Source organism: Manihot esculenta, chromosome 17 (genome assembly GCF_001659605.2).
Source record: "Manihot esculenta cultivar AM560-2 chromosome 17, M.esculenta_v8, whole genome shotgun sequence".
Classification (NCBI taxonomy): domain Eukaryota; kingdom Viridiplantae; phylum Streptophyta; class Magnoliopsida; order Malpighiales; family Euphorbiaceae; genus Manihot; species Manihot esculenta.
In genome coordinates this window covers 23,310,705-23,336,289 of record NC_035177.2, presented here as the reverse complement: position 1 = coordinate 23,336,289, position 25,585 = coordinate 23,310,705, and the positions used below count along the sequence as shown (strand labels likewise).

General features: G+C 33.5%; 3 protein-coding genes and 1 non-coding gene across 6 annotated transcripts; 2 read left to right on the top strand and 2 right to left on the bottom strand.

Moving 5' to 3' along the window:
* The first annotated feature begins 4,269 nt into the window (after positions 1–4,269).
* LOC110605412 ((E,E)-geranyllinalool synthase) lies at positions 4,270–8,824 on the top strand. Its single transcript, XM_021743993.2, has 10 exons — positions 4,270–4,840; positions 5,181–5,398; positions 5,537–5,663; positions 5,812–5,933; positions 6,019–6,239; positions 6,539–6,753; positions 6,902–7,117; positions 7,229–7,361; positions 7,455–7,700; positions 7,798–8,824. The coding sequence occupies exons 1-10, from the start codon at positions 4,317–4,319 to the stop codon at positions 8,329–8,331; spliced, it is 2,556 nt and encodes an 851-aa protein (XP_021599685.1). The 5' UTR covers positions 4,270–4,316; the 3' UTR covers positions 8,332–8,824.
* Positions 8,825–9,070: 246 nt separating this feature from the next.
* LOC110605413 (caffeoylshikimate esterase) lies at positions 9,071–10,400 on the top strand. Its single transcript, XM_021743995.2, has one exon. The coding sequence runs from the start codon at positions 9,261–9,263 to the stop codon at positions 10,224–10,226; it is 966 nt and encodes a 321-aa protein (XP_021599687.1). The 5' UTR covers positions 9,071–9,260; the 3' UTR covers positions 10,227–10,400.
* Positions 10,401–10,747: 347 nt separating this feature from the next.
* On the bottom strand, positions 10,748–10,819 carry TRNAQ-CUG. Its single transcript has one exon. It is a non-coding gene; the product is annotated as a tRNA-Gln (tRNA).
* Positions 10,820–11,470: 651 nt separating this feature from the next.
* On the bottom strand, positions 11,471–21,789 carry LOC110605713 (helicase-like transcription factor CHR28). Of its 3 annotated transcripts, XM_021744364.2 has the most exons (12): positions 21,323–21,788; positions 20,687–20,774; positions 20,107–20,535; positions 18,848–19,983; positions 17,830–17,901; positions 17,055–17,132; positions 16,056–16,968; positions 15,151–15,281; positions 14,698–14,919; positions 13,018–13,620; positions 12,721–12,930; positions 11,471–12,019 (listed from the first exon to the last, which is right to left on the bottom strand). In XM_021744364.2, the coding sequence occupies exons 1-12, from the start codon at positions 21,479–21,481 to the stop codon at positions 11,915–11,917; spliced, it is 4,146 nt and encodes a 1,381-aa protein (XP_021600056.1). In that variant the 5' UTR covers positions 21,482–21,788; the 3' UTR covers positions 11,471–11,914. The 3 variants fall into 3 exon arrangements, with proteins under 3 accessions (XP_021600056.1, XP_021600057.1, XP_043808686.1); XM_021744365.2 differs by lacking the exon at positions 14,698–14,919 and having other exon boundaries at positions 21,323–21,789; XM_043952751.1 differs by lacking the exon at positions 17,830–17,901 and having other exon boundaries at positions 21,323–21,789.
* Positions 21,790–25,585: the final 3,796 nt, after the last annotated feature.

The window sequence follows — 25,585 nt, the reverse complement described above, 5'->3', positions numbered from 1 at the left end:
TCCAACCTCAAATAGTCTATCATTTTCACCTTGCTCCCAGCTGATGGGTTGGGTTTGGATGATTGGGCTTCAAAAACCACTGGTTCTACTGGGGGAGGAGGAGGTGCAGCATTCCCTGAGTTAGGGTTTGTTGGATTCTGATAAAAAGGTGGGGGTAAAAACATCGGGTAGGATGGATATGGAGGGTAGTAGGGAGGATAGGGAATGAATGAGGGATATGGGTTGTAGCTAGAGAAATCCGATGTGCCTCCCATCGGATACCCTGGTCCCTGTGGGTAGGGTTGGTACTGTGGTGGATAAGCAAAACCCGAGGCTTGAGCGCCTCCTTGTGATTCTCCCATACCCTCTTCTGATATACTCACACCCAAACTTCCATCTCTCCTCTGATCGTCCTCCACTGTTTCCCTCACATCTGCAGACATTCTACCCGGATCTGTTCTCCTCCTGTTTACATCAAAAGACCTTCTAGGGTCCCTTGATGTTTCTCCTCTGCTGGTTTTACTTGACCGTGCTCTTGGCAGAGCAGGGGAAGGGCATCCATACCCTCATTCTCAGGTGGAGCTCCTGTCAATCGTGTAGATCGACGTGAGCCTCGCATTCTGTTTTTTGAAAAACAACATATAACACATAAACATTAGCATCATATGGTTCATGCGAATACACATGAACCCATATCATATACATAATACATCATTAATGCACATGCATATAGTCATGGTATTACACATCATCATCAAGACATGACTCTACCTCCTATCCTAGTGGACATGATTTTTCCTAATGTGCTTGCCCTTCTATAAACTCTATAAGCCCAACACTCTAGGTCCGACCATATGAACCTAGAGCTCTGATACCACTCTATAATAACCCGGAAATCAGACCGCTACCGACGCTAGGATTCAGATCGACTTAAGGTCGCCGGAACCCGTAGCAAGCCTACTATACATCCTGTGTACCTGATAAAATCCTATACATGATCATACATTTACAAAACAACTTAAACATTTCATGAAACCAAGCTTAACCTGTGCATGTATCATAAACTGAAAATATAAAACCCATACTAAAGCTCTCATTATATGCTCCAGTATGGTTAACATACATGCCTCAACTTGGTTCAACATAATACATACATAAAACTTTTACATAAAGATCATGTAAACCGGAATTACAAAACTATCATTAGGGCAAAGCACAATTCTAATCCAGAAGATATTACATGTCCATAACTATTCTATTACATTAAAACTGTACCAAAAGCTATATCGACTCTCCCAAGCTATCTGCGCTCCTGCAAACCTGGGGTTAGGGGAAAGGGATAAGCTACAAAAGCCTAGTGAGTAGAACATAAAAACAGTTTAATAAACATATGCTCATATAGAATGCGTCACAGAACAAACAATTCACAACAAGATGGACTTATCACCAGTAACCCTCTACATAATTCAATGTGTCCGGCCCTCGACGGAGCTCCTCAGGACTTTCGCTTAAACATAACATATCCATAAATGCCAAGGGCGTAGAATGGGCAGCCCTGGTCTTTCTCTTACATAGTGCTAGGGCACGTAGAATGGGCAGTCCTGGTCTTCCGTATCCGTCATAACATAACCTGCTCGAGGGCTAGTGGGTCATCCAATATCCATCCACAACAACAGTAAATTATACAATGCATCATATTCGTGAATTCTAATGCAAACAACCTATTACATAACATGGCATTCGTGATGCATGAACTTGCTCAAAAAGTTTGATTACTTTAAAACAAGAGATTAGTTTAGTTCTAATCACCTCTGGCTGACGCTTGACTAAAACTATAGCAGCTGACTTACTGCTGGCCTTTACGATCTCTCAGGTCCGATCCTACACAGGTGGACTCAAGTGAGGGACCAAACATAACTCTAACAAGACTCTAAATAACTCTCCAAAAACTCCCCTAAAACATAACAAAATATGCATAGGAAACAAGCAAAGGAAGGCTGGGCAGGGGACTTTCGGCGGCAGGTTCGGCAGCCAAAGGTCCCTTCCAGATCCGAAAGTCAGGGACTTTCAGGGGCAAGTTCGGTGGCCGAAAGCCTTTCACAGATCCGAAAGTCACTAACTTTCGGGGGCAGGTTAGGCGGCCTAACCCCTTCACAGATCCGAAAGTCCATCCTTTCGGGGGCAGATTAGGCAGCCAAAGGCTGCCTCCACAGGCAAGTTCGGCGGGCAAACCTTGCTTCGGCGGTCAAATCTGGGTTCTCCAGAATGGCAAAACCCGATTCTGCCTTATGCACTCAGCCACCAAAGCTCTCCAAATCCTCACACCCAACTCCTCAAAATATGCATACTCACTTATCAAGCATAAAGGGGCATAAAAACTAGTCTAAGCCCCAACCAACAACAATAAAAACTCATAAGAGCATACATTCATCATCAAAACTAACACAAACCCTAACACTTTAGATCTAACCATTTCATGCATTTTTAACCCTTACTTAAAACATTGGAAAATGCAAGGATCTACACTTACCTCTTGAAGATCTAAGGTAGATGCGACCCAAGCTTAGAGTTGAGGAGAAACGGTCTCCGAAGGTCTCCAAACTTTAAAATCTTGTATTCAAGCTTAAAACTTCAAAAATAAAAAGAAAACTCGTAAGTTTTCTAGGAGATTTAAAGGAAAATCAATAAGATCATAAAGAGGTGGCGAGGACTCACATTTGCCCGAAAAATAGAGGGAAAAACTCTCTTATTTTCGGGCTGGAGGCCTTTTATAGATGGCTGGACAAAATCACCTTCGGGGGCCGAAAGGGGAGGTCCTGCGGCAGCACCACCTTCAGCGGCCGAACTTCAAGATTCGGCAGCCGAACCTGGATTTTCCCTCAAACTCTTTTCTTCCAATTTTTTTTTCAAAACAAATCTTTAAATTCATTTTAAGAAAACCTTATTTTTTTACCCTTATAGGATTCCAACTTCAAGATTCCGAATTCTAATGGAGATTCTGTTAGAAGGTTGGAATTCTGACGCCGAAATTTAGCTAGATATTATATTTTTAATTAATTTTTTTTTTCATTCTCATAATATATTATATTTTTAATTTATTTTATATTTTATAATTATAAAAATTTAATTTAAATTAATATATTTATAATTATAAATAATATTTATAATAAATTAATTTATTTATAATATATTATATAAAATAAGTGAATCGATATATATTATAATGGAATAATAAAAACACATATATTATACGTGGAGAATACATATATTATATTTGAAGGAATATATAAAATAATATAAAATTTTTAAATGGAATAAATAAATAAAATTAAAATAAAATAAAATAAATAATATAATATTAAAAAAATATTTTTATATTTTTTTATGTTAAAAATAGTACTGAAAATTATTGAGCATTGTACGTCAATCTCGGGAATAAAGTTAATAATAATAATAATAATAATAATAATAATAACTATAAAGAATCACGACCACAACTGTCCTGGACCACTAATGGCGTGTTTTCTGATGCATGCAAATTTGTTAAATGTCGTCGTCAGCTGCCACGTGCATTGAGGCCGGGTCAGCCATCCAATCGGAGTCGCTACTGCTCTGTAAAATTATTAAGGCTTATAAAAATAGTTAATATTATTGGATAAAGACTGATAAAAAAAAAACTATATTTATTTATTTAGAATATTTTACAATGTTAAGAGAAAATTATTATTTAATTTATAATATATAGAATTTTTTTTAATTTTAAATAATATATTAAAATATTTATAATATTTTAAAAAATATATTAGTTAATTTTTTAATAATTAAATATTTTATTATTTAATTTCTATAATTTAAAAAATTCATTATTTAATTTATTAAAATTACAAAAAAATATGTTAATTAATTTTTTTATATTAATTAGTTGATGCAGATTTTTTTTTGTTTTTTTTTTTAATTTTTTGGGCTCATTTGAGATGTGAATCGTTGGAAAACAAGTTCCTTCATTGATCACTGGTTACTATCCATGCGTGGAATTGGGAGTCAGTAACACAACAAATGCTGAAAATGCCCGTCGCCTTTATGGGAAGATATGTAGTATATTCAGACCTGATATCATTATAAATCTAAAATAAAGATTTTTTTTTTTTAAAATAAGCCATCTAGATTTATAGTCAAAGATTGTAGTCAATGAGGATGCGACGTCACCGTTTTGTAGTGGCCCTTCTCTTCAAGGTCTCCTTCTATATAAAGGGAGTAAGGGACACTTCCATTCAACACAAGCAAATTACACAACAATAATTCCTTAATATAATATTTCTCCTTGGATATTATATACTATGGAATCTTTGCAAGCTTCCATTAATGCTTCAGTTCAAAAGGTTAAGGAAGAGGTGTTCTTAGCCATGGATGATGATCCTTATTCTCTCATCGCCAGCTCTGCTTATAACACTGCATGGTTAGCCATGGTTCCTGCCGATAATGGCGACCCTTTGCAGCCCATGTTTAAGAATTGCTTGGATTGGGTGCTCAACAACCAGAAAGAAGATGGATTTTGGGGTGAGTGTGACTCCCATGGCATGCCCACTGTTGAGTGCCTTCCGGCGACCATCGCTTGCATGGTTGCATTACAAAGATGGAATGCTGGACAACTATTGATTGATAGAGGTATTGCATTTATTGAGGCTAATGCAGAGAAGCTTATTACAAGAGAAATACACGAGTGGTGTCCACGGTGGTTGGCCATAATTTTGCCTGCAATGCTTGAGCTTGCACATGCAAATGGTCTAGAGATTAGCTTCCCAGACAACTTACAGGGAGCAGTGATGGATATATTATATAGAAGGCAGGAAATTCTTGATAGGTAATTCTCTTTGAATGTTGAATCATCATCTTATAATAGTAGAAAAATAATACTTATAAAGTTTAAATGTCGTTATTACCAATTACTGTAGAAAAACAAAAATTTTAATACTCCAAACTAATTAAAATAATAAAGCTAAAACTATAATATTAAGAAACAAAGCTCAAGATTATTCTTACACTGAAACAAAGCTTGAGACCACCAATTTGAATATCATAGTCACACATCACACTCTATTTCTTGGGTCCTCCACGAGTTTGATACAAGTCAGGTATCTCAAAAAGAAAAAAAATGAGGATGATGAGAGATTTGAAGACAGTATTTAATTTCCTTTTAACAGGGAGAAGCTGGTTGACAAGTGCTCTTACCCTCCATTGTTAACTTATCTTGAAGCCTTGCCTCTCCACAATATTGACCAAGAACATGTGGCTAAGCACTTGAGTAATAATGGTTCGCTATTCGATTCTCCTTCAGCTACTGCATGTGCTTTCATGGCTACCGGAAACAAAGATTGTTTACGTTACCTTCAAACTCTCGTTGAAAAATGTCCTCATGGAGGTGACTAACTAATGTTTTCCTTCTTCAACTTTTTTTTTTCTCATATGTTTCATCTCATGCTCATTTTTTCCTTCATTTTTCTCTCTTTTTTTTTCTTCTCTCTATATCACCTAAGTGGAAATTATCTTTCCTTTGAAGGAGTTCCACCAACATATCCCATGGATGAAGAGCTAATAAAGCTTTGCATGGTCAACCAATTACAAAGGCTGGGTTTGGCTGAACATTTCAAGCAAGAGATTGAAGAAGTATTGGAACATGTTTACAGGTGATTTATATCCTATCATATGTATTATTGCTTTGCATGGAACCCATTTTTCTGTATTTTGAATTTATGATGAACTGAGTTTAGATAAGAATTTCGCTATCTCCTTACTGCTTGACCACTGACATTTTGTTTCAAATTAATTGTGTAGGAATTACATGAACCGAGAATCAAATGCAAAATCAAACAATTTAGTTGTTCTCGCATCAAAGCTGTACAGAGATTCTTTGGCATTTTGGCTTCTTCGGATGCATGGATATAACGTATCACCATGTATGACTTCTAGACCCAGTTGCAAGGATTATTTGTTAATTTCTTCTCTTATCAACTTACCATTTTTTTGTGTGTGGATTTTCAGGGATGTTTTGTTGGTTTTTACTTGATGAGGAAATTCAAGCTCATATCCAAAACAATCAGGAATTCTTTTCAAGTGTAATGCTTAATGTTCACAGGGCCACCGATCTTATGTTTCCCGGGGAATATGAACTTGAGGAGGCTAAATCTTTTTCAAGAAATTTACTAGAGAAATGCATAACCAAAGACCAAAAAGATTTTCCATTCCCTAATTTTCAAACAATGGTAATTCACTAAACTCGCACAACATAAATCATTTTTAATAAATGTAAATATTAAATTCTAACAGCTTTTATAAAATTATAATCTTATAAATCACTGTGTTATAATTTGTTATAATTTATTATTACAATTAAAATAAATAAAATAATAATTTATAATCTCTATTTTAGACCAATTTTTATAAAAGTGAAAAAAATGTTGTCTCTAGCAAAGATAATCGTCTTGTAAACTAAGTGGCAATGATAATTTTTATTTTTCACAAACTTTTTTTTTATGTTGCAATTGTGCAAAATATCACACAGATCAAGCAAGAGTTGAGATTTCCATGGCTAGCTCGATTAGAACACCTAGACCACAGGATGTGGATTGAAGAAAAGAATATTAATGCTCTATGGATGGAAAAAGCCTCCTTCATAAGGTTTTCAAGTCTTTACAATGACAAGTTAATACAACTTGCCATAAAAAACTACGAGCTTCGACAGTCGATTTATAAACAAGAATTGGAAGAGCTGAAAAGGTATAGATAGTTCATTTTGTTTTGATGAGATTATAACTACAAATTTCTTAATTTTTGGAGATAATTTGCTAAAATTTATAGGTATAAATATATATATTTTTAAAAAATATTAATTAGTAATAAATCACATCTTGGTTTAATGTGACAGGTGGTCCAAAAGCTGGGGTCTAACTGACATGGGCTTTGCTCGAGAGAAAACAACATATTGTTACTTTGGTGTGGCTGCTAGTACTTCATTGCCTCTAGATTCTGATCTGCGAATGATAATTGCAAAGAGTGGAATAATTATCACAGTTGCTGATGATTTTTATGATGCAGAAGGTTCCATAGATGAGTTGGAAAAACTCACAGATGCAGTTAGAAGGTATCCCAGTACCTTACTGTGTTCATTATACAGATCAGTAAGACAAATATTAAGAATAGTTAATTTGATCACCTTCTCTCTCTCTTGTTTTCTTCTTGATGAATTTGACAGATGGGATGCTAAAGGCTTGAAAGGCCATAGTAAGATTATCTTTGATGTCCTTGATGATCTTGTGAGAGAAATGGCTGCAAAATACCTCCAACAAGTAGGAAATGATGATATAACAGCCAGCCTTCAATATATAGTAAGCTTAAGCTTCAAAGGTTTTTTTTACATAGTTTGCAATCTTGCCTGCTTTGTCCATTAATATTGACAAAGTTAATTCTTATATGTGAAGTGGTATGAAACATTCGATGCATGGTTTATGGAAGCTAAATGGAGCAGAAGTGGATTCATACCATCAGCAGACGATTACCTTGAAACTGGCATGACATCTATTGCTACGCACATCGTGGTTCTTTCAGCTTCCTATTTCTTGAACACAAGTTTACCAACTCACAAACTGAAGCCACCCCAATATGAAGCCATTACCAAACTGCTTATGATTATCCCTCGTTTGTTGAATGATTTACAGAGTTATGAGGTAGATTTTTTACTTGCATATTTCATGATATTGATATATTTGCTCTCATCATCAACTCCAAGTTTGGAGGATAATTTTGTTGTTCAATAATCAACAGAAGGAACAAAAAGAAGGCAAAATAAACTTTGTTTTGCTAAATTTGGAAAAGAATCCGGGATTAGAACTTGAAGATTCAATAGCAATTACCAAAAAGATGCTTGAGGAAAAGAGAAGAGAGTTCATACAAGAAGCTCTAATGGATGGCTTTAATGAATTACCAAAACAGATCAGACAACTCCACTTGTCATGTCTGAAAGTATTTGAAATGTTTTTCTATTCTACGAATAGATATGATTCCAACACAGAAATGATTCAAGACATTCAAAAGGCAATATATCTCCCTCTGGTAGTAACAGAACCGAAACCCTTAAATCTGCCCGAGACACCAATTATTAGGCCCTTGTTGCCTCCAGCACCTCTGCTTTCTCGACCAACAAGAAAGAGATATCAAACACTTGTCAACTATCACTTTGATCAACGGTTCAAGCATTATAGAAGTAGCATTTCTCGACAACATATTGATTGGCCTCTTCCGAAATATCAATCCATGAATAGGCCTATGCCATTGAACTTCAAATTTTGTTTCATATGAGTTCAAAAGAGTTTGCTAAAGAAAATAAGTTAGATCAAGTGTTCTCTTTCAGACATATGATTATCTTCTTGTAATAGGTATTGCCTGCAAGTTGGTGAGAATTCAGGATTTCAGGCAACCATGGTTTAGTATGTTTGCTCAGCCATGCCTGTGAGATCACTATATATAGCTTGCTTTTTATTTAATAAATTTTAATGAATAACAGATTATACTAAATTGAACGAGGTTCCATATATTTAGTTCTGGTTAGTTCCATGCCCTCTTTTCCTTTGAACTTCCTTTATCTTTCTCTTTTCGCTGCTTCAACTTCAAGCAATTCCATGAACCTGTAATTAGCCATAAAAAAGAAGGCTATATTCCACATAAAAGCTATCTGCTCCTACCTCATCCTATTGGGTATTAGAAAGGACTAAAGTTTGTAGCTTTATAAAAGAGATGTTCGGACTTTGAAATTGTGTTTAGTTCTAAATTTTAGATAAATCAAAACACTTTAAAGTTTGAATTCGTCACTGAGTATTAAATTTTTAAATTTAAATCCCATTTTTTATTATTTACATCTATCTCAATACAATTTATATCCGAAAATATTTCACTCTTTGTCATCCCTAATTCAATGTTCCAATAGAAGTTGCCTCAAATATGTGCAAGCACAAGAGACTTTGTGGAGGAAAGCACACTTCAAAGAAGTGAAGCCTTCCCTTCTACATTAGTTCTTGCCCAATATTTTCATAAAGCCATGGCTGCAAAGTGGCAAGAGGGCTAAGGGCATTAAGGACTAACCAAAAATTTAGGAATCGACTGAGTCGTAAAACCGAGTCCAACTCAACTCGGTCTCAAGAGAAAAGTCAAACGACAACCAGGCAAAAAATCCACTACAAAATCGCCCCAAAGAAAGAACAATTCCCCAAATCCAAATCCTTTCTCCGAGAATGGAGGAGCAAGAAAATCTCTTAACTGAAACCGAAATTCACTACTGGGGCAAAACTCCAGAGGAAGAGTACTACAAGCAACAAGGAATCAGAGGATCACATTCACTGTACACATCACCAAGGGGCCTCTGTCTCTTCACCAGATCGTGGTTGCCAATCTCCGCCGCCCCACCACGTGGCGTCATCTGTATGGTTCATGGCTATGGCAACGACATCAGCTGGACCTTTCAGTCCACAGCTATCTTCCTTGCTCAGAAGGGTTTTGCTTGCTATGCCATCGATATTGAAGCGCATGGTAGATCTCAAGGCCTCAAGGCGTATGTCCCCAATGTCGACCTTGTGATTCAAGATTGCGTTTCTTTCTTCAATTTTATAAAGCAAGATCCGGAATTTCATGGGTTGCCTTCATTTTTGTATGGTGAGTCAATGGGTGGTGCTATTTGTCTCCTGATTCATCTCTCAAACCCTAGAGGGTTTGATGGTGCAATCTTGGTTGCACCCATGTGTAAAATCTCAGAAAATATGAAACCCAGGTGGCCAATTCCTGAGATTTTATCATTTGTTGCAAAATTCTTTCCCACCTTGCCAATTGTACCAACTGCAGATGTTCTGTCCAAGTCAATCAAAGTTGAGGAGAAGAAGAAAATTGGGCTGATGAACCCAATGAGATACAGTGGGAAACCAAGATTGGGAACTGTAGTGGAGCTGGTGAGAGTTACTGATTATCTGAGTAAAAGATTAAGTGATATAAGCATTCCTTTTATTGTATTACATGGGAGTGCAGATGTTGTTACAGATCCAAATGTGAGTAGAGCTCTGTATGAAGAGGCAAAGAGCAAAGACAAAACAATCAAGATCTATGATGGTATGATGCATTCATTGCTTTTTGGTGAGACTGATGAGAATATTGAAATTGTTAGAGGTGATATTCTGTCTTGGTTGAATGATAGATGCCAAGGAAATTGATTCTTCTGATTACTTTTTTTATGATGGTTGATTGTTCACATCTGTTTCAGACTGTGTAGACCTGCCGAGATTTCTGTAGTGTGTTGCGCAGCAAATGTGAAGGAGAATTTTGCTTTCTTTTTTTTATTTTTTTGAGCTACAAGATTTGCATTGGAATTATCTCTGTTCATGACTCGTGAAAGTTTATACTTTTATTGGAATATTAATTTTCATTGAAGAAAAGACCAGATGTATACAAATGCACAAAACGCTGTATGCATTCTCGTCAGCTGCTTTTCCAAGCTATCTCCCCAGTCTCTTCATCTTATGCAACGAGTACATAAAAAAAGGATACATAAAAGGTCCCACCGAGATTTGCATTGCAATTAGCTCTGTTCATGACTCGTGAAAATTTGTACTTTTAATGGAGCGTTAATTTTCATAGATAAGAAGACCGGATATAGTTAATACAAATGCCCAAATCGTTGCATACGAGTAAAAAAAAATAAAAAACTAAAAAGCAGAAAAACTTTAATATATTTAGGTCCCACCGAGATTTGAACTCGGGTTACTGGATTCAGAGTCCAATGTCCTAACCGCTAGACCATGGGACCTTGTTGTTATTTTTCACTCTTAAAATTATTATATCATTTAGTTCTTAATTTTTAAATTTGTCAGGCACATTAGAAAGTAATATTTGGAATCAAAGTATTTAGGAAAATTCTTTGTTCATAATCTTCAAATCAATAGTACTTTTTTTAAGTAATGCTTTACTCATTTTCAACTATTTGTATGTTTTTCAATTTATATAGGCATTTCTATTGCTACTGAATTTATTTTTCAATAGCAATTTTATTTGGTGTTCATTCAGTATCATATACTTATAGTTATGGGTTTGTCATGTTAGTATTATGTTTGTTAATTATTTCTTATTTTATTTATCATTACTTATTACAACTCATTTATAAATATTATGCCAAGTAGAAAAAATATATAATAAATACCACTTTTTTTGGGGTCTAAGAATAAAAACCACTTGCAACTCCCAGACATGCATACATATAGATGGTAATGTATCAGTGCAAATAAAGACTTAAATCGAAAAGATAATGCAATTGCAAGAAATTATACCATTGAACAGCATTTATATCCACAATATCAAACAATTATACGACATCAAAAAGTTATAGTACGGCAACTACATGTATGATTCTGTTAATTCAAGACCAAGAGGATAAAAATTCATTTTCCCTGTACACTGGAGAAAAACAATGTAAGAATTCAATAAAAAATAACCCAAAAGGAAAATGAAACCTCCTATCATATACACTTGGGAAATTTTTGAAAAGGAAAAAAAAAATTACATTATATACCTATCAAACTCGGTATCTTGAATAGCTGTAAAAGACTTTCTGAAATCTAGATCCTATCAACGTGGTGGGTAATGGAAAGGAAATAAATTGTTAGACCCACCAAAAAAATGGATAAAAAAATGGACCTTCTTCATCGAAGGAGGACATCTATGCATGTATTTTTCTTTTGATCTGCAAAGAACTACTTCCCTGAGGTATCAATCTGAAACTAATCAGCCTATGGTTTCAATTCTGTTATAAAGCTACAGCAGCAGGCAGCCAAGTTGTTGCGGGGAAAATATATATGGTATCTGGGTTAGCAAATAAATGTCTTCCACATACTATAAACTTCCACCTTTACCCCATAAAAAGGTATTTCAAGTCCTCCTCTGTCAAACGAGTCTGACGACCACCATTTTCATCCTCACCGAATGCAGATGCAACCATCTCCCTCTTTTTTTCCTGCATAAACCCAAGAATTTTTCATTAATAAACAAATTTGAAACAAGAAATAATAATATATACAGGCAGCCTTCCATAAGTTTAAAGGTAAGAAGCAAAGTCTATGAGTTGGATTCTTTGAATATTAAATTAGACCCATGAAAAAATAGAAAGAAACTATATAGTCATGGAATTATCCATTATCCAGCCCATATAATCACAACCGTGCTTCACATTGATAAAAAATGAGATATTTCAACAAAAATATCCAAAAGGTAAAACCCAACTCAAGTTGTTTCACCCACGTGATTTTAGCCACTTGATCCAGCTGAACTTCCCAAAATCAAATATCTTTTTATTCTTTTAGTCCTTGCCAAAAATATGTGAACCACAAGCTTTAAGTTGCAATAAGTCAATAACTTCACTTGCTATTTGAACAAACCATAGTCTTAACACAACTTAATTAACTTCACTAGAGGTTTATTTTTCAAAGCAAGCAGCCAAAGGTCAATGATGAGACAAACGCAAGTCCCTCCATTATAATTTATCTAGGAGCTCTAACCCTGGGATATCAATCCAATAACTGCCTAAGAACCAATAATAGCAAAATAGAACAGCATATTGCAATATTCCATCAAGTCTCTACATCATGCTTTTTCGTATTAAATAAGAAACTTCTGCATAATAAACAAAAAGGGGAAAAAGTACAAGAATGATGTTACCTGTAGGGCTAAGATACGATCTTCAACAGTATCTTTCACAGTTAAACGCAAAACAGTAACAGGACGGGTCTGTCCTATGCGATGTGCCCTATCAATTGCCTGATCTTCAGTAGTAGGATTCCACCAGAGGTCCAGAAGCAATACACGGCAAGCTGCAACCATGTTAAGTCCAAGACTAGCTGCTTTCAAAGACATAATCATAACTGACACCTACAAAGCAAAGATATCAAACTTCAGAATTTTAAAAAAAAAATCCTTCCAAGATAAAAATTTTCAAGAAGTTGATATCCTGCAAACCTCTGGGACTGTATTGAAGTCCTTCACAGCTTTATCTCTGGCAACAACCGACATTGTTCCATCAAGCCTTCTGTACTGAATAGAAGAATTTTTAAGACAAGCTTCAAGCAAATCCAACATCCTTGTCCACTGAGAAAATACTATGGCTTTTTCACCAATTACTTTAACTGAACCGTTAACATTTTCATCCACAAGTAAATTTCTCTTATCCACATTATCATTAACTGGATTTCCAGAACCACAAAAATTATCAGGACATGTGGCATTTCCATTCTGTAAGGAACCATTTATAGATATGCAATCCCGTGGTTTGGTCAGTGATTCCAAGACCTCAAGGGCAGCCCTGATTTTTGAAGAACCATATGTAATACCATCTGTATAAGGGTTAGTTACCCCATTAAGATCAGAGCCAGAACCATCTTGAGCAGGCTCATCAGAGAGAGAACTGGTTAATGTGGCTTTGGAAAACACTGAAGATGTATTTAGTCGAACTTTGCATTTTGATGTGGGGCATTGGTTGTCATCACCAGTGAGATGCTCAGATATACATTGGTTGCAGAAAACATGACCACAGGTTGAAACAACAGCATCCTCTGGTGGATCCTATAGAAAAATCAAATGTGCTATCAGAAATCATATAGCATGAAAAATTTGCATTGGCAAGGCATAAAGTTAATAAGACAATCTGACAGAGAACACAAGACATGCACTGTAACTACCTGTAAGGGAAGGTTATTAAAGCATGCCATATTTAAAGCAAAAACCCTCATTCTCATATAACATTGAATCAATAACCAGATATAAGATTGCATGGATGTCAACCAGAGATCTGTGCATCTATCAATAAAAAATGATGAGCCACATATTTTACATTATAGTTAGCTAACTTGACATTATCAGTGATTACTTCTGAAACCACATCACAGTCAACAACTAAACAAAAGAACATTTTAACTTAGGCCCTCGGATGAAAAAATAAGCAGCCATATACATGCTTCACATATCATTTTTGACAAATCAAATCAATGATCATCAACATAAGATGTTACATCCTCCAACTGAAACATGATTAATGGCAGCCCTTCCAGCAGAAGGGAAAGGCAGATTATATACTTCATTCTGGTGTAGACTGTAGAACTGATATGGAGATCCTAATGGCACCTAGAAGGGACATCACTAATGAATTTTAGGTAGAAATGGTGGCTTGATCTCACTTCTCCTTTGGGTATGTTGCACTTTTCTCTTGATGTTCAGTAAGTTTCAAGTTCCAGGGATTTGGTAAGTTCCAAAAGTTTTGGAAGCTGTTGCAGCATTGCATACATTTTACAACTTTTATTAAGTCCAAGTGTTTTTTCAGTATCATTTTCGTAGCCAAAATAATTTTCAGACTATTAGTATTAGTATATGTAGGAATCTAAGTTCTACAGGGATTAATATTCAGAGGAACTGAATGTATTACTTCAATGAATTCAGACTACCTAGAAAACCTATGTTTGACTTCACAAGTACAGCCTCATTGTTTTGAATTATTGTTCTTTAAAGTTTCAGATATGAATTCCAGCAGACACCTGGCAGACGGTCACTAAAAGAAAAGTCTAAAAAGATTCTTTCCAATATTGAAGTTGCAGAAAGAGAAAACAGAGTACTAAAAACATAAGCAGGAAAAGAACGAGAACAAACGTTGCAGATGCCACAGATTGCCAAAGACGCTTCTAGGCAATTCAAAAGGCACGTCTGTTTCTCCCTAGGGAGCTTCTTTGCCAACTCAATTGAGGATCTTCCAAAAGAAATTGAATCTAAGCCCCTAACAAGAAGAGGATGATCACAAGCTTGACGAAGGCGCAGCAGCATCAACAAAATATTAACATAATTTTGTTTGACTGTTCCAGCTGCTGCATATTCCTGAACAGTAAAACAAGTTCAGAGTCAAGGAAGTTTTTAATTTAATCATGCAAGCATAAGGAGTCAAAACACAAGTCAAAAAAATAAGGATAATTTAATTACTGTCAGAATTACAAGCTTTATCAAAAGGAGGAGGAGTTTCAGGATCCAGAAAAAAGGGGAAATAAAATGAAAGAACTGTAAAAGAAAAATAAAAAATATTATCCACATATGGATTGATTTAATACATACTTTGAACTGAGCACGTGAATCAGCCTCTAGTCTTGTGTAGAAGTAACGCTCTTCATCCGTGAAATCCACCTTTTTCAGTACTACAACTTTGGGTGGTAGGTTAATAATCGGTTTGCCATCAATAGTCGTCCCTAGATCAAACAACAGTAGGTTAAAACTTCACACCAACTGCCACCATTCTATCTAGATTTCTATGATCTGTTAGAATGAAGGTCAAACTAGCAAAAATCAGACGAAGAAACATTCTGCAACCAAGATTTTTCAACAGACCAGAGAATATTAATATGTGCATATATTTTGTTAAAACTTCTAGCGGTCTACAATAGGAGGCTATGGACATTGACAGGATATAGACATTATACTTGCATTTAACATCTTCAAAATAACTACAAGAATAAACCATCTAATCCAGTAGCCAAAAAATTTAACCTCCAGAGACTACAGTACAGACTACACAAGAAGACTGTTGAGGCATGGTATAGGATGTACAATAAGGCATATTACTAAATTAAATTAATCCTTCCAGTGAACATATCAGTAATTAAACTGACAATCAAGAGGAAAATCATGTGCCATATAATTCAAGCCAGCAAAGAAATTTTCCTCAAATGATGTGACTGCAATAATTTGGAATACAAACCAAACATTAAGCAATGAGGCAGAGAGTTCCCAGCAGCACAACAAGCCTCAACAAAGATTAGCGAACAACAGATCAAAAAGAGATATTTAAAAAAAAAAAACACATAAAAGGTCTTGTTAGATTTGAAGTCATAGTAAATGAGATTGAAAAGTTTAAGTCAAATAATAAAAGAAATTGTGGATTTCGAGGAACATCAAATTCACAATACATTCAATATTAACAAGTGTATGAAGTCAGTGCCCAAAAAACTCATACAGAATCTCACCTTTGGTGCGACGAAGCATTATTGTTTTCAGAACAGCTTGCAGCTTTTTGTACCCTTTTATCGGATTCCTTTGAATTGGAATCTTTATTGTAGAGCAGAATGATGTGTAGACAGCATATGGATCATATCTGAGGAACCTGAAGTAGCTATAAAGATCATCTATTGCATTCTGGATAGGAGTTCCAGACAAGCACCACCTGCGCTTTGCACGAAGTCCCCAACAGGCCCTAGCTACCTGAGTTCTGTGATTCTTAATGCTCTGGGCCTCATCCAGAACAACCCTAAACCATGCTACCTTTGCAAGAGGTCGAGCAACAGACTCGAATGCAGCATCGATTCCCTTCTTATTTCTAGATCCCTTCTTGCCAGAACTGGGAGGATATTTTCTCTTCTTACCGGAGGTAAGCCTCACTGATGCTACATCATCCCCTTCTCCTTTTCCTTTCTCATCATCATCTTCATCAACGAGAGGCTGCTTTGGCACCTCCATGCTAACAATGGAGTACGTAGTTAGAACAACATCATACTTGGCTAGCTCACAAGGATCCTTCGTTCGATTGCTTCCATGGTATACCAGAACAGACATATTAGCTTTACTGGTTACCTTCTTATGCAACTCGTCAGCCCATTGCCGCAAGACACTTGTGGGACAAACAACAAGAGTTCCTGCTGAAGGCCTTCCCTTAGATTGCTCACGTGAAGTCATGCTTATTTTTGAACTTTGATTTGACATAACTCGACAACTTTCAGCATCTTTTTCCATTCCATCAACCTCAATAATCTCATCATCATCATCAACATCCAAATCTAAAGGTTCAAACTCTTCTTTCTTAACAACTTGGGGAACTACTTTAACAGGTGGAGGTCGTTCCTTGAGTATGAGAGCAATTGTCGATACTGTCTTCCCTAGTCCCTACAAGAGAATTTGTTGCATGAGCTCAGAAGTAGAATAAGTCTTGAAATTGTATTATCAAAGCTCTGAAAGGTAAGGAAATCCACCTGATCATCTGCAAGAATTCCTCCTGAACAGTATATGCAAGAAGTCTCCTTCTGGATCATCCATGACAAAGCAATCCGCTGACCAAGAAACATTTGAGAGTAGCCAGACAACTCATTAACAAGTACAAGCACCACACATACAAACAAGCAGCCATCAAAAGGAGAACAGCAAAATTAACACTAGAAATGCCAATTGTTTCCATGTTATTTATTTGGAAAAACAACAAGCCAAAAAAATAAGAATTTGACCCCTCTAATAATATACACATGAAGAAGAGCGTTTCACTTGACAAAAACCAACTGCTGATTTAGTCTGAAATTGTGATTATACAGCGAAATAGATTGGGAATTCAAATAGGTTGATATTGTGTGGATGAGTATGTGCTGTCCAACTTAGTATAGGTCATATGTGCTCCAGCATGAATGTGATATTACATTTGATTGCTTGATACTCTGTTTCCCTTTTATTTTCCCTTGGACACAATTAACAATAGATTATGGGACCTCGAAATCAAAAAGAATCTTGTTCTATTAACCATAGTAAGTAAAACAGAATGTTAAACCGTACTGTCACAACAAGTCATGCAGCCTAATGATTTGTTGAGCAAATGGCATCCCCACTGTATTAAATTTTCCTTTTATATTTCTTTTCATTGTTTCATGGAACAGAAGTTATTTCTTTGTTGTTAGGCCAGTGTACTGGATCTCATCACCACATGTCCCAATTCTCAAATGGGGCTCAAAGGATGTGGATAACTAAGGAAAAAATCCAAACCTGATGTCTCAAAAGAGGAACTGCCAGAACTCCTTCTGGTGGACTAGCTTCAGATTTTGGCTGAGAAATATCCTGTTATGAATATCACAAGCTTAGTCGCATCATATTCTCATTGACAACAACAGCTGTTATAACAGACACCAAGAAGATACATCTTCAATAGAATACAAAAAACTGGTGCTGCAATACCAAAAGCATCAAAGAATACACATAAAATAAAATAAATGAAATGAAAGAAACTTTTTAAGTAGTCCCTACTAAAAAGGTTTGATGATGCATGGAACAATATGCATTCCCAAATTTATCTCCAAGAAATTACGTTCAAATCATTGCAAAAGGTAAGAATTAAATTTACAAACAAAACATACCCAAAGGAATAAGGTACTAATTCAAAAATCTCCTAAAGCGCTATAATGCAGCCAAAGTTTATTAAGCTCCCGCCACAAAATAAATAAATCAATGATTTAAGGGCCACAAGCAAAAGAGGCAAACAAATTAAGCGAACTTAAATCTTGCAGGAGAACTTCATAAAAATAAGAGACAAACTCAATGTCTACAAGGGGACAAAGTTACTGACACTTATTGTTAATCAAAATAGGGACCTGAAGGGGATTCTACAGACATTTGTTCGCCTGAAATGACTTCTTTCAGGCCTTGAAACTGAAAATCTCTCATTTGCAAGTCCAAGACTTTCACCACTGCACTAGGCAATGGAACTTACACCAAATGAACATGCATGATGAGAAAGCACCTAATCACACAAATAAAACAAGCAAATGCCAGATGCTTATTACTCATTGTTTCTGTTAAGACAGCTACAGAGCACATATCAGTTATAAAGTAAAAAAGCATCACAACAGATACTTCAGACATTTATGCAACAAACAATAAATAATTCCTCATATAAAAATCAATAATGTCTGACCATGAACTAGCTTTATTTACTCTGTGCCAACCCTTTCCAAATCTGTCCGGCACTTTTAGTTCCAAAATAAAAGTCAGTGCAACAGCATCTAACCTGTAATGCAGCTCGAAATATGAACCTCTCGTCATTAGTCCTAAGCCTTGTGCCTCCAGTTCCAGTATAATGGACAGAATCACCATATGCAGAATGTTGCAAAAGGGTATTAGCCTTTCCAACCACAGCAGAATGGTTTATGCGAGCGGGTTGACTGATATCTTCAAGAATACATAGGTCATTGTCATCATCAACATTAGATTTGCTACCAGACGACTTATTCTGATATGATTCAGGACTAATACTTGAAAGATGACCCAAGTGCATAGGTTGAATCAGTTTACTATCTCTTTCCTCCTTAGCAAAACTTGGCAGCTTGTTTATTTTAGATTTGTTAACACATGATGAGTACTGCACTGGAGCATTTAACTGCAAATGTGCACCATTAAGGGGAATTTTACCAGCAACTCCATCAAGTCCCGCTCTCCTAGATGCTTTCTCATTCTTAATGTAGATAAGGTGCTTCTGGATCGGCATAGAAGATGATTGCTTTGTCTCTTCTTCAACAAAAAGACTAGTTTCATCACTACAAGGTAACTTTCTATCAACAGCTTCATTAGTAATTCCACCCTCAATGGAAGCCAGTTGCCTATCCTTGATGGCTGACTGTATGCAACTGAATGGCATTCCTGATGACTTGATATCAACATGTCTATCATCAGCATTAGATGAAAAATTTCCACTGAGAGGTGACATACAGTTACTAGCTTCACTTTTAAAATTCAGTCCCTTGACATCAGAGTAATCAATCATTGAAATATCGGAAACAGAGCATGAACTCTCAGTTCGAAACTCCCCTGTTTCATCTGTTATGTTAGCAGTAATTACTTCATTGCTAGGCAATAACTCAAAACTGAAATCTTGACCAAAATAACACTGTGGTGAATCAAGAAAACATGTAGTATCAGCATCTATACCAAATTGCATGGCTGGATGACGGGCACCTAATTCAGAATTAATATCAGAATTAGAATAAAAGGTAGACTGAGGAGAAACTTCATTATGTGAAGCAACATCAGCATCCACAAATGGCATGTCCATATATGTACAAAAATCATCCACGGGTTTTCCAATAAAAGCATCACCCTGTCCAAACTTTTCATGTGTACCATCCATATAAACGCAATGTGAAGCATCTGCACTTGCCAAAAATATTAAATCAGAACTATCTTAAAAAGAAATCAAAAGCACAATAATAAAATAACAACAACAACAATAATAATCAACAGAAATCTTTAAAAAGTGAAGAGTTTGCATACCTTTGGAATCGTTTTTCCCTCCCATGTGCCCAAATTGAGCTCCAGTTTCACGCAATAGAAGATTGATACCTAAAACACCAGTATTATCCAAAACACGATTAACTCCTTCATCAGCAAAACTAGATGCGGTACTACAACTGGGAATCTCAGATTGCAATACACCAACCCTCCTTTCTCCTTGATCCTTGCTAAAAGGAGAACACCACTCTCTGAAACTTCCGGGGCAGGAATGCATAGGAGAGCTAATTTGTGATGCGGATTCCATCTTCACACCATCAAAGATCATGTCAGAACTTCCTATATGATCAAGGGAACGAATTGAACCTCCAATCCTAACATCTGAAGCTTCTGAATTGTATGAAGGGTAAAATGGAGCAGGACTTAAGGACTCAGATTCTGATGCATGTGGTCTATCTGATATCTGGAAAACTGAACAGTACAACAGCGAAGAAATATTATAAAGCAATAATACTATGAAAATCTTCCATCTCTGCCCCACAATAACTCAAGGGCACATTGTTATCCCATTATTTATCTCAAATGCAATTGACGAAGACAAATTTCAGTAAGAAGTCGTTACCATTTTGAAGCTGAAAATTCTTGCGGTCGCCAACATGAATAGCTGATTCATCTTTCAAATTCTTACATGATAAATCTTCAGGACTACACTGCAATTTTGTTGATGCAAAGAAATAGTAACTAGAAAGCAAAAGGCAACTAAAGCCTGTTTCTATATTTCATCAATTCTAAGGGAAAAGTTATTCCATGTTCAGTCAAATCTTTTTTAGAAAAAAAAAAATCTGCATCTTGTATTGATTAATTGTACAATGAAAGATCAGAGTTCTCCAAAATCGCTTGAAATTAGTCATTCAGAAAACATTTGTTCCCGATCAACTTGAAACATCAACTTAAGTTCCTGTTCACACTGCCACTAAACATGCAAAATTATCTAGCTAGAGCTGAAGAGACAGTTGAAGTTGACCTACTCGATCTACACAAACTGGAAACCAACTCCAATTTTAATCCGCATATGAAACTATCCATACTATAATGAAGTCCAAAATACGTTAAGGCTGGACCATATAAAGGAGAAAACTAAAGTTTCTTCGAATTATATTCAATCGCAAAACTGCCAACTCCCAGAACTGAAAGGTGACTTTTTCCACAAATTTCAAGTCCCCCATTTATTTTATCAAATAGCAGCATCGAAAACTACCTGAGAAGGATCATTAGACTCAGAAAGAATGTGAAACAAGTCATCGACATCAATTGACAAATTCTCTCCCCCGCCAACGTTGCCGCAATCAAGATCGTCAAGACCCCGAATTTCGCCAGAAGGCCAAAGCCTGGAACCGCCATCCGCCATTATCATCATCAAAACAATGAAACTCCAGCAGGAAAATTAAACCACAAAAGACCAAAAAAGGTATCAATTGAATTCAATTCTCCAGCAAAAGCACCAAACCCTAGCCAAAACTCTCCGGCAGCACAAAATTGAAAACTAACGTATTCGATCCAAATATCTGAAACTGCACATCATCAAGCGACAATGACCAAAAGAAGACAATTGGAAAGCACGAAATAGCAAAGAAGTTTCTCCCTCTGATGATCTTTTCTTTATATTTTGTGTGCGTTGGAGAGATGCGACTTTTTCTTGCTGGAAAACAGAAACGCAAGTGGGAATCCCAAAATTCAACAATTTAATAAAAAAAAAAATCTCCATTGCTCAATTAAAACTAATACAGTGTTAATTTCTCATTTACTCTACAATTTAGGTTTTCTCGTAGACTAAATAATATAATTAATAAATTTTATTTTTTAAAAAAGTTAATTAGTAAAATAATTATGTAGAATTAGGATGTACAAAATAAAAATTATCTTTATGAGAGTACGTATTTATTTATATATTATTTTAAATAAAAATTTTATAAAAAATAATTTAATTTAATTCTAAATATAAAATAAATAAATGGAGTTTTAAATATGTGATATATTATTTATTATATTAAAATTATTATGATATTACTTATTAAAAATTACAATTCTAGAAAAATACTTCTAAAAATCTTTAAATTTAATATATTTTAACAAAAAAAAATAAAATAGTTTTTAAATATATGACATAAATGAAAATTCATGTAAAAATATATATTTTCCAGAATATTGTGATTGGGATTCATTAAATTAACATTTAAAAGGTAAATCGTTTTACGTAGCAAAATATTGAAAAATGCATGTCCGCAAAACACGCACACGGTGAATCCGTGTCGGTGAAAATACAATCTCATTATTTTCTCGAAGTTGTGGGTGCCGTGTGTAAGCTGGAAACTAATTAGTAAATAAGATGAAGGGTAAAACGGTAAATGCAGAAACAAGTCGCATGCTTTGGGTCGCCTTTTAGATTCTGGATTTTGTCCGTTTCACATGTCAATTTGGCCTTATTTTTTTCTTAATTAATTATGAGGACACGCGTTTTACCTATAATTATATTAGATATAATTATTATAAAAATACATTTAGATTATATACTCTTTTATTAAAAAATTATTTTTATAATTTAAAAAAAAAAACTCATTTTTATATGAATATAAAAATACTAAAATTTTTTAATTCTTTATGCAACCAATGCTTTCGTTTAAATTTGTTAGTTGGATGCCCAAGTAACTCCCAATTTAAAATTATTTTTCATTTTGTAAAGTAATTTTTTAATAAGATGATTCTATTTATACAAACTCACGAGTAGAAAATTAAAAATCATTACTTTATTATGTATACATTTGCTTCACTTAATTTTAGGGGTGTAAACCCGAGTTTTATGAATTTAAATTTTAAGAAATTTTTTTGAGTTAGAAAATTAAAATTAAATCTTATTTATTTAAAATTCGAGTCGAATACTAATAAATTTAAATTTCACTCGTTTAGCAAGTAAATTTAAAGGAATCAAGTTTTTATCGAGTTTAATTTTAATTAGTTCACAAATAATTTAATTTATTTACATATATAATAACTTTTAATTAGTTTTAATTAAATAAATATATTCATAAACTTATAAAGCTAAAATTTTAAATTTTAATAATATAAATATATGCAAGTTTAAGAATATAATTAAATTATATAAAATTAAATTTTAAAAAATTTAAATTTGATTCATAAAAATATATATAAAATTTAAATTTATTTTTTTTACAATAATAATATCAGTTTAGTTAATAAATGAGTTTATTTATAAATTTAAAAATAAATCAAACTCATAAATTTTAACAAATAGAATTTTATAAAATTTAAATTTCGAGTCGGGTTGAATCCAACGTTTATCGAATTGAAATTCAAATAACTTACAAATAGTTTTACATCCCTAATTAATATCATTTTCTCTTTAATTTACTTATAATTTACAATATATTTTATTTAATATATATTTAAAAAATAAGATTTATTAACAGAATAACTAGAGAATATATTATAAGGAAAAAAATTATTATTTTAATTAATATTAACTTTCCTATTTTTAGTGATAGAGTTGGTTTTCCAAAAGTTAAATTTGTTTTTTTAATATGATATTTTTATTTTTTATAGTTATTCAAGGGGACAAAAATGATGTGGAAATTTGTGGAATGTTGTAAATGAATTGATGCGAAATTTCCAGCTTCGTACCTAACCGTGAATCACATGCAATCAATGTGAAACTCCCAGCAATTACCAAATTGCAGCCCATTCATTGTACCATTCAATGGCTATTTTTATATAAATTAAAAATTATATATTTAATATAATCAAATTAGTATATACTAAAATTATTTGAAAGAGTATTTTACTCATTTAATGAACCTCTTTAGCTTGAATATTTAAGTTTAATTATAATTATAATTATAATTATAATTATAATTATTTTTTTAATTATAAAGCCACAACTTTTTAAATTTTATTGTAATTATATTTAATTTCTAAATTAATTTGATTAATTTTAAATTAGTATACCCCTAATTAAACAATTAAAATACTAAGAAGTTATTCCTAAGTAGTTATATTAAAGACTTAACTATTTTAATTTTAATTTGAATTTAACTTAAAAAGGACACTTTAAATCAAAAGGTTAAATAAATAACCAAATAAAAAAAGTTAAATTAAATACCAATAAAAAAGGAAGACTGAACCTAAATTAATAGATAAATTTATGATTTTATTTTAATTTAAAATAGGCAAATATTAAAAATAAATAAATTTAATATCTGTTAGTAAAATTTAAAAAAGAAAAACCCAAAATAGATAAAAATCCGCATGATATATATATATATATATATATATATATATTTTTTTTTTTTTTTTTTTTTTTAATTTGCTAGCATGATCTCCTCAATTATAGCATTGTATCTCGGAGTTGTTTAACGAAATCGCGCTTTCGCAAGAGATGTATTATTTATCCGTTGTCATGATATTGACAAGCTTTCTTCATCCATATTGACTTTTACACTTTTATTTTTAATGCGTAGTTAGAAAAAATTTCTTTTATTTAAAAATATCCAAAGATGTTATTCTCAATTTATGAATTATAAAAATAAATTGACATATTTATTTAAAATAATACTTATAAATTAAGTAAAATGCTTTTTTTTTGCTGTATGAATTTTTATTTGCAGAATTAAAATCATGGACTGTGAATTTTTATGAGTTATTTTTTCTTTTGTAAGTGTATTTAGAATGCAATTAAAACGTTAACTTCGCTTATAAGTAAACACATAATATGTTGGTTTTTTGTTAATGTCCACACAATTACAACGTTTGTACATAATTTCTTGCTTTTTACAAATCTTTTTGCACTTATGTCACCATTTGCGAAAAATACTTTCTCTAAAATTTTAATTATTCTAATTAAATTAAATCAAACCAACAACACCTAAAATCAATAAAAAAATAAAAAAGTTAACTTTTGAAATCCTAAAAAATAATAATAAGAGAAAATTACTTTTTAGTCTATAAAATATAGTATAATTAATGAATTTATTTTTTTATTTTTTAAAATTAACACTTTCATTTCTAATATTTAATTCTGTTAAAATTAGAGGTTCATTTTAATGATAAGAAAAATGACCAAACCACTCTTTCTAGAATTCAACACTTTAGTTTTTGAAATTTAATTCCTACAAATTTATATGTGCTCTCAAATAATTGAAGGATAAAATATGTTTTCGTTCGTAAGATATTACATAATTAACAGATTTGTCCCTCTATTTTTTAAATTCAATACTTTAATTTATGAAATTTAATTTTATCAAAATTTAAGGAAGAATATCTCATTCAATCTCTATAAAAAAATAAAAATTTTAATAAATTTAATATTCAAATTCAGCAAATATAATAAAAATTAAAATATATAAAATTTAAATTATTAAAAAATAAAAAGTTAAGCTCAATAAAAATTATTTTTATGATACTCGCCATATGAAAAATTAATTAAAAAGTCTATAACATTTTAAAAATT

What these genes read in the sequence shown, in the direction of transcription:
- LOC110605412 (XM_021743993.2), top strand. Translation starts at nt 4,317, where the DNA reads ATGGAATCTTTGCAAGCTTCCATTAATGCTTCAGTTCAAAAGGTTAAG. An exon ending in AGGCAGGAAATTCTTGATAG is followed by an intron (nt 4,841 to 5,180) that starts GTAATTCTCTTT and finishes TCCTTTTAACAG; the next exon opens with GGAGAAGCTGGTTGACAAGT. An exon ending in TCCCTAATTTTCAAACAATG is followed by an intron (nt 6,240 to 6,538) that starts GTAATTCACTAA and finishes AATATCACACAG; the next exon opens with ATCAAGCAAGAGTTGAGATT.
- LOC110605413 (XM_021743995.2), top strand. Translation starts at nt 9,261, where the DNA reads ATGGAGGAGCAAGAAAATCTCTTAACTGAAACCGAAATTCACTACTGG.
- LOC110605713 (XM_021744364.2), bottom strand. Translation starts at nt 21,481, where the DNA reads ATGATGATAATGGCGGATGGCGGTTCCAGGCTTTGGCCTTCTGGCGAA. An exon ending in GAATTTTCAGCTTCAAAATG is followed by an intron (nt 20,536 to 20,686) that starts GTAACGACTTCT and finishes TGTACTGTTCAG; the next exon opens with TTTTCCAGATATCAGATAGA. An exon ending in AGGGAAAAACGATTCCAAAG is followed by an intron (nt 19,984 to 20,106) that starts GTATGCAAACTC and finishes TGGCAAGTGCAG; the next exon opens with ATGCTTCACATTGCGTTTAT.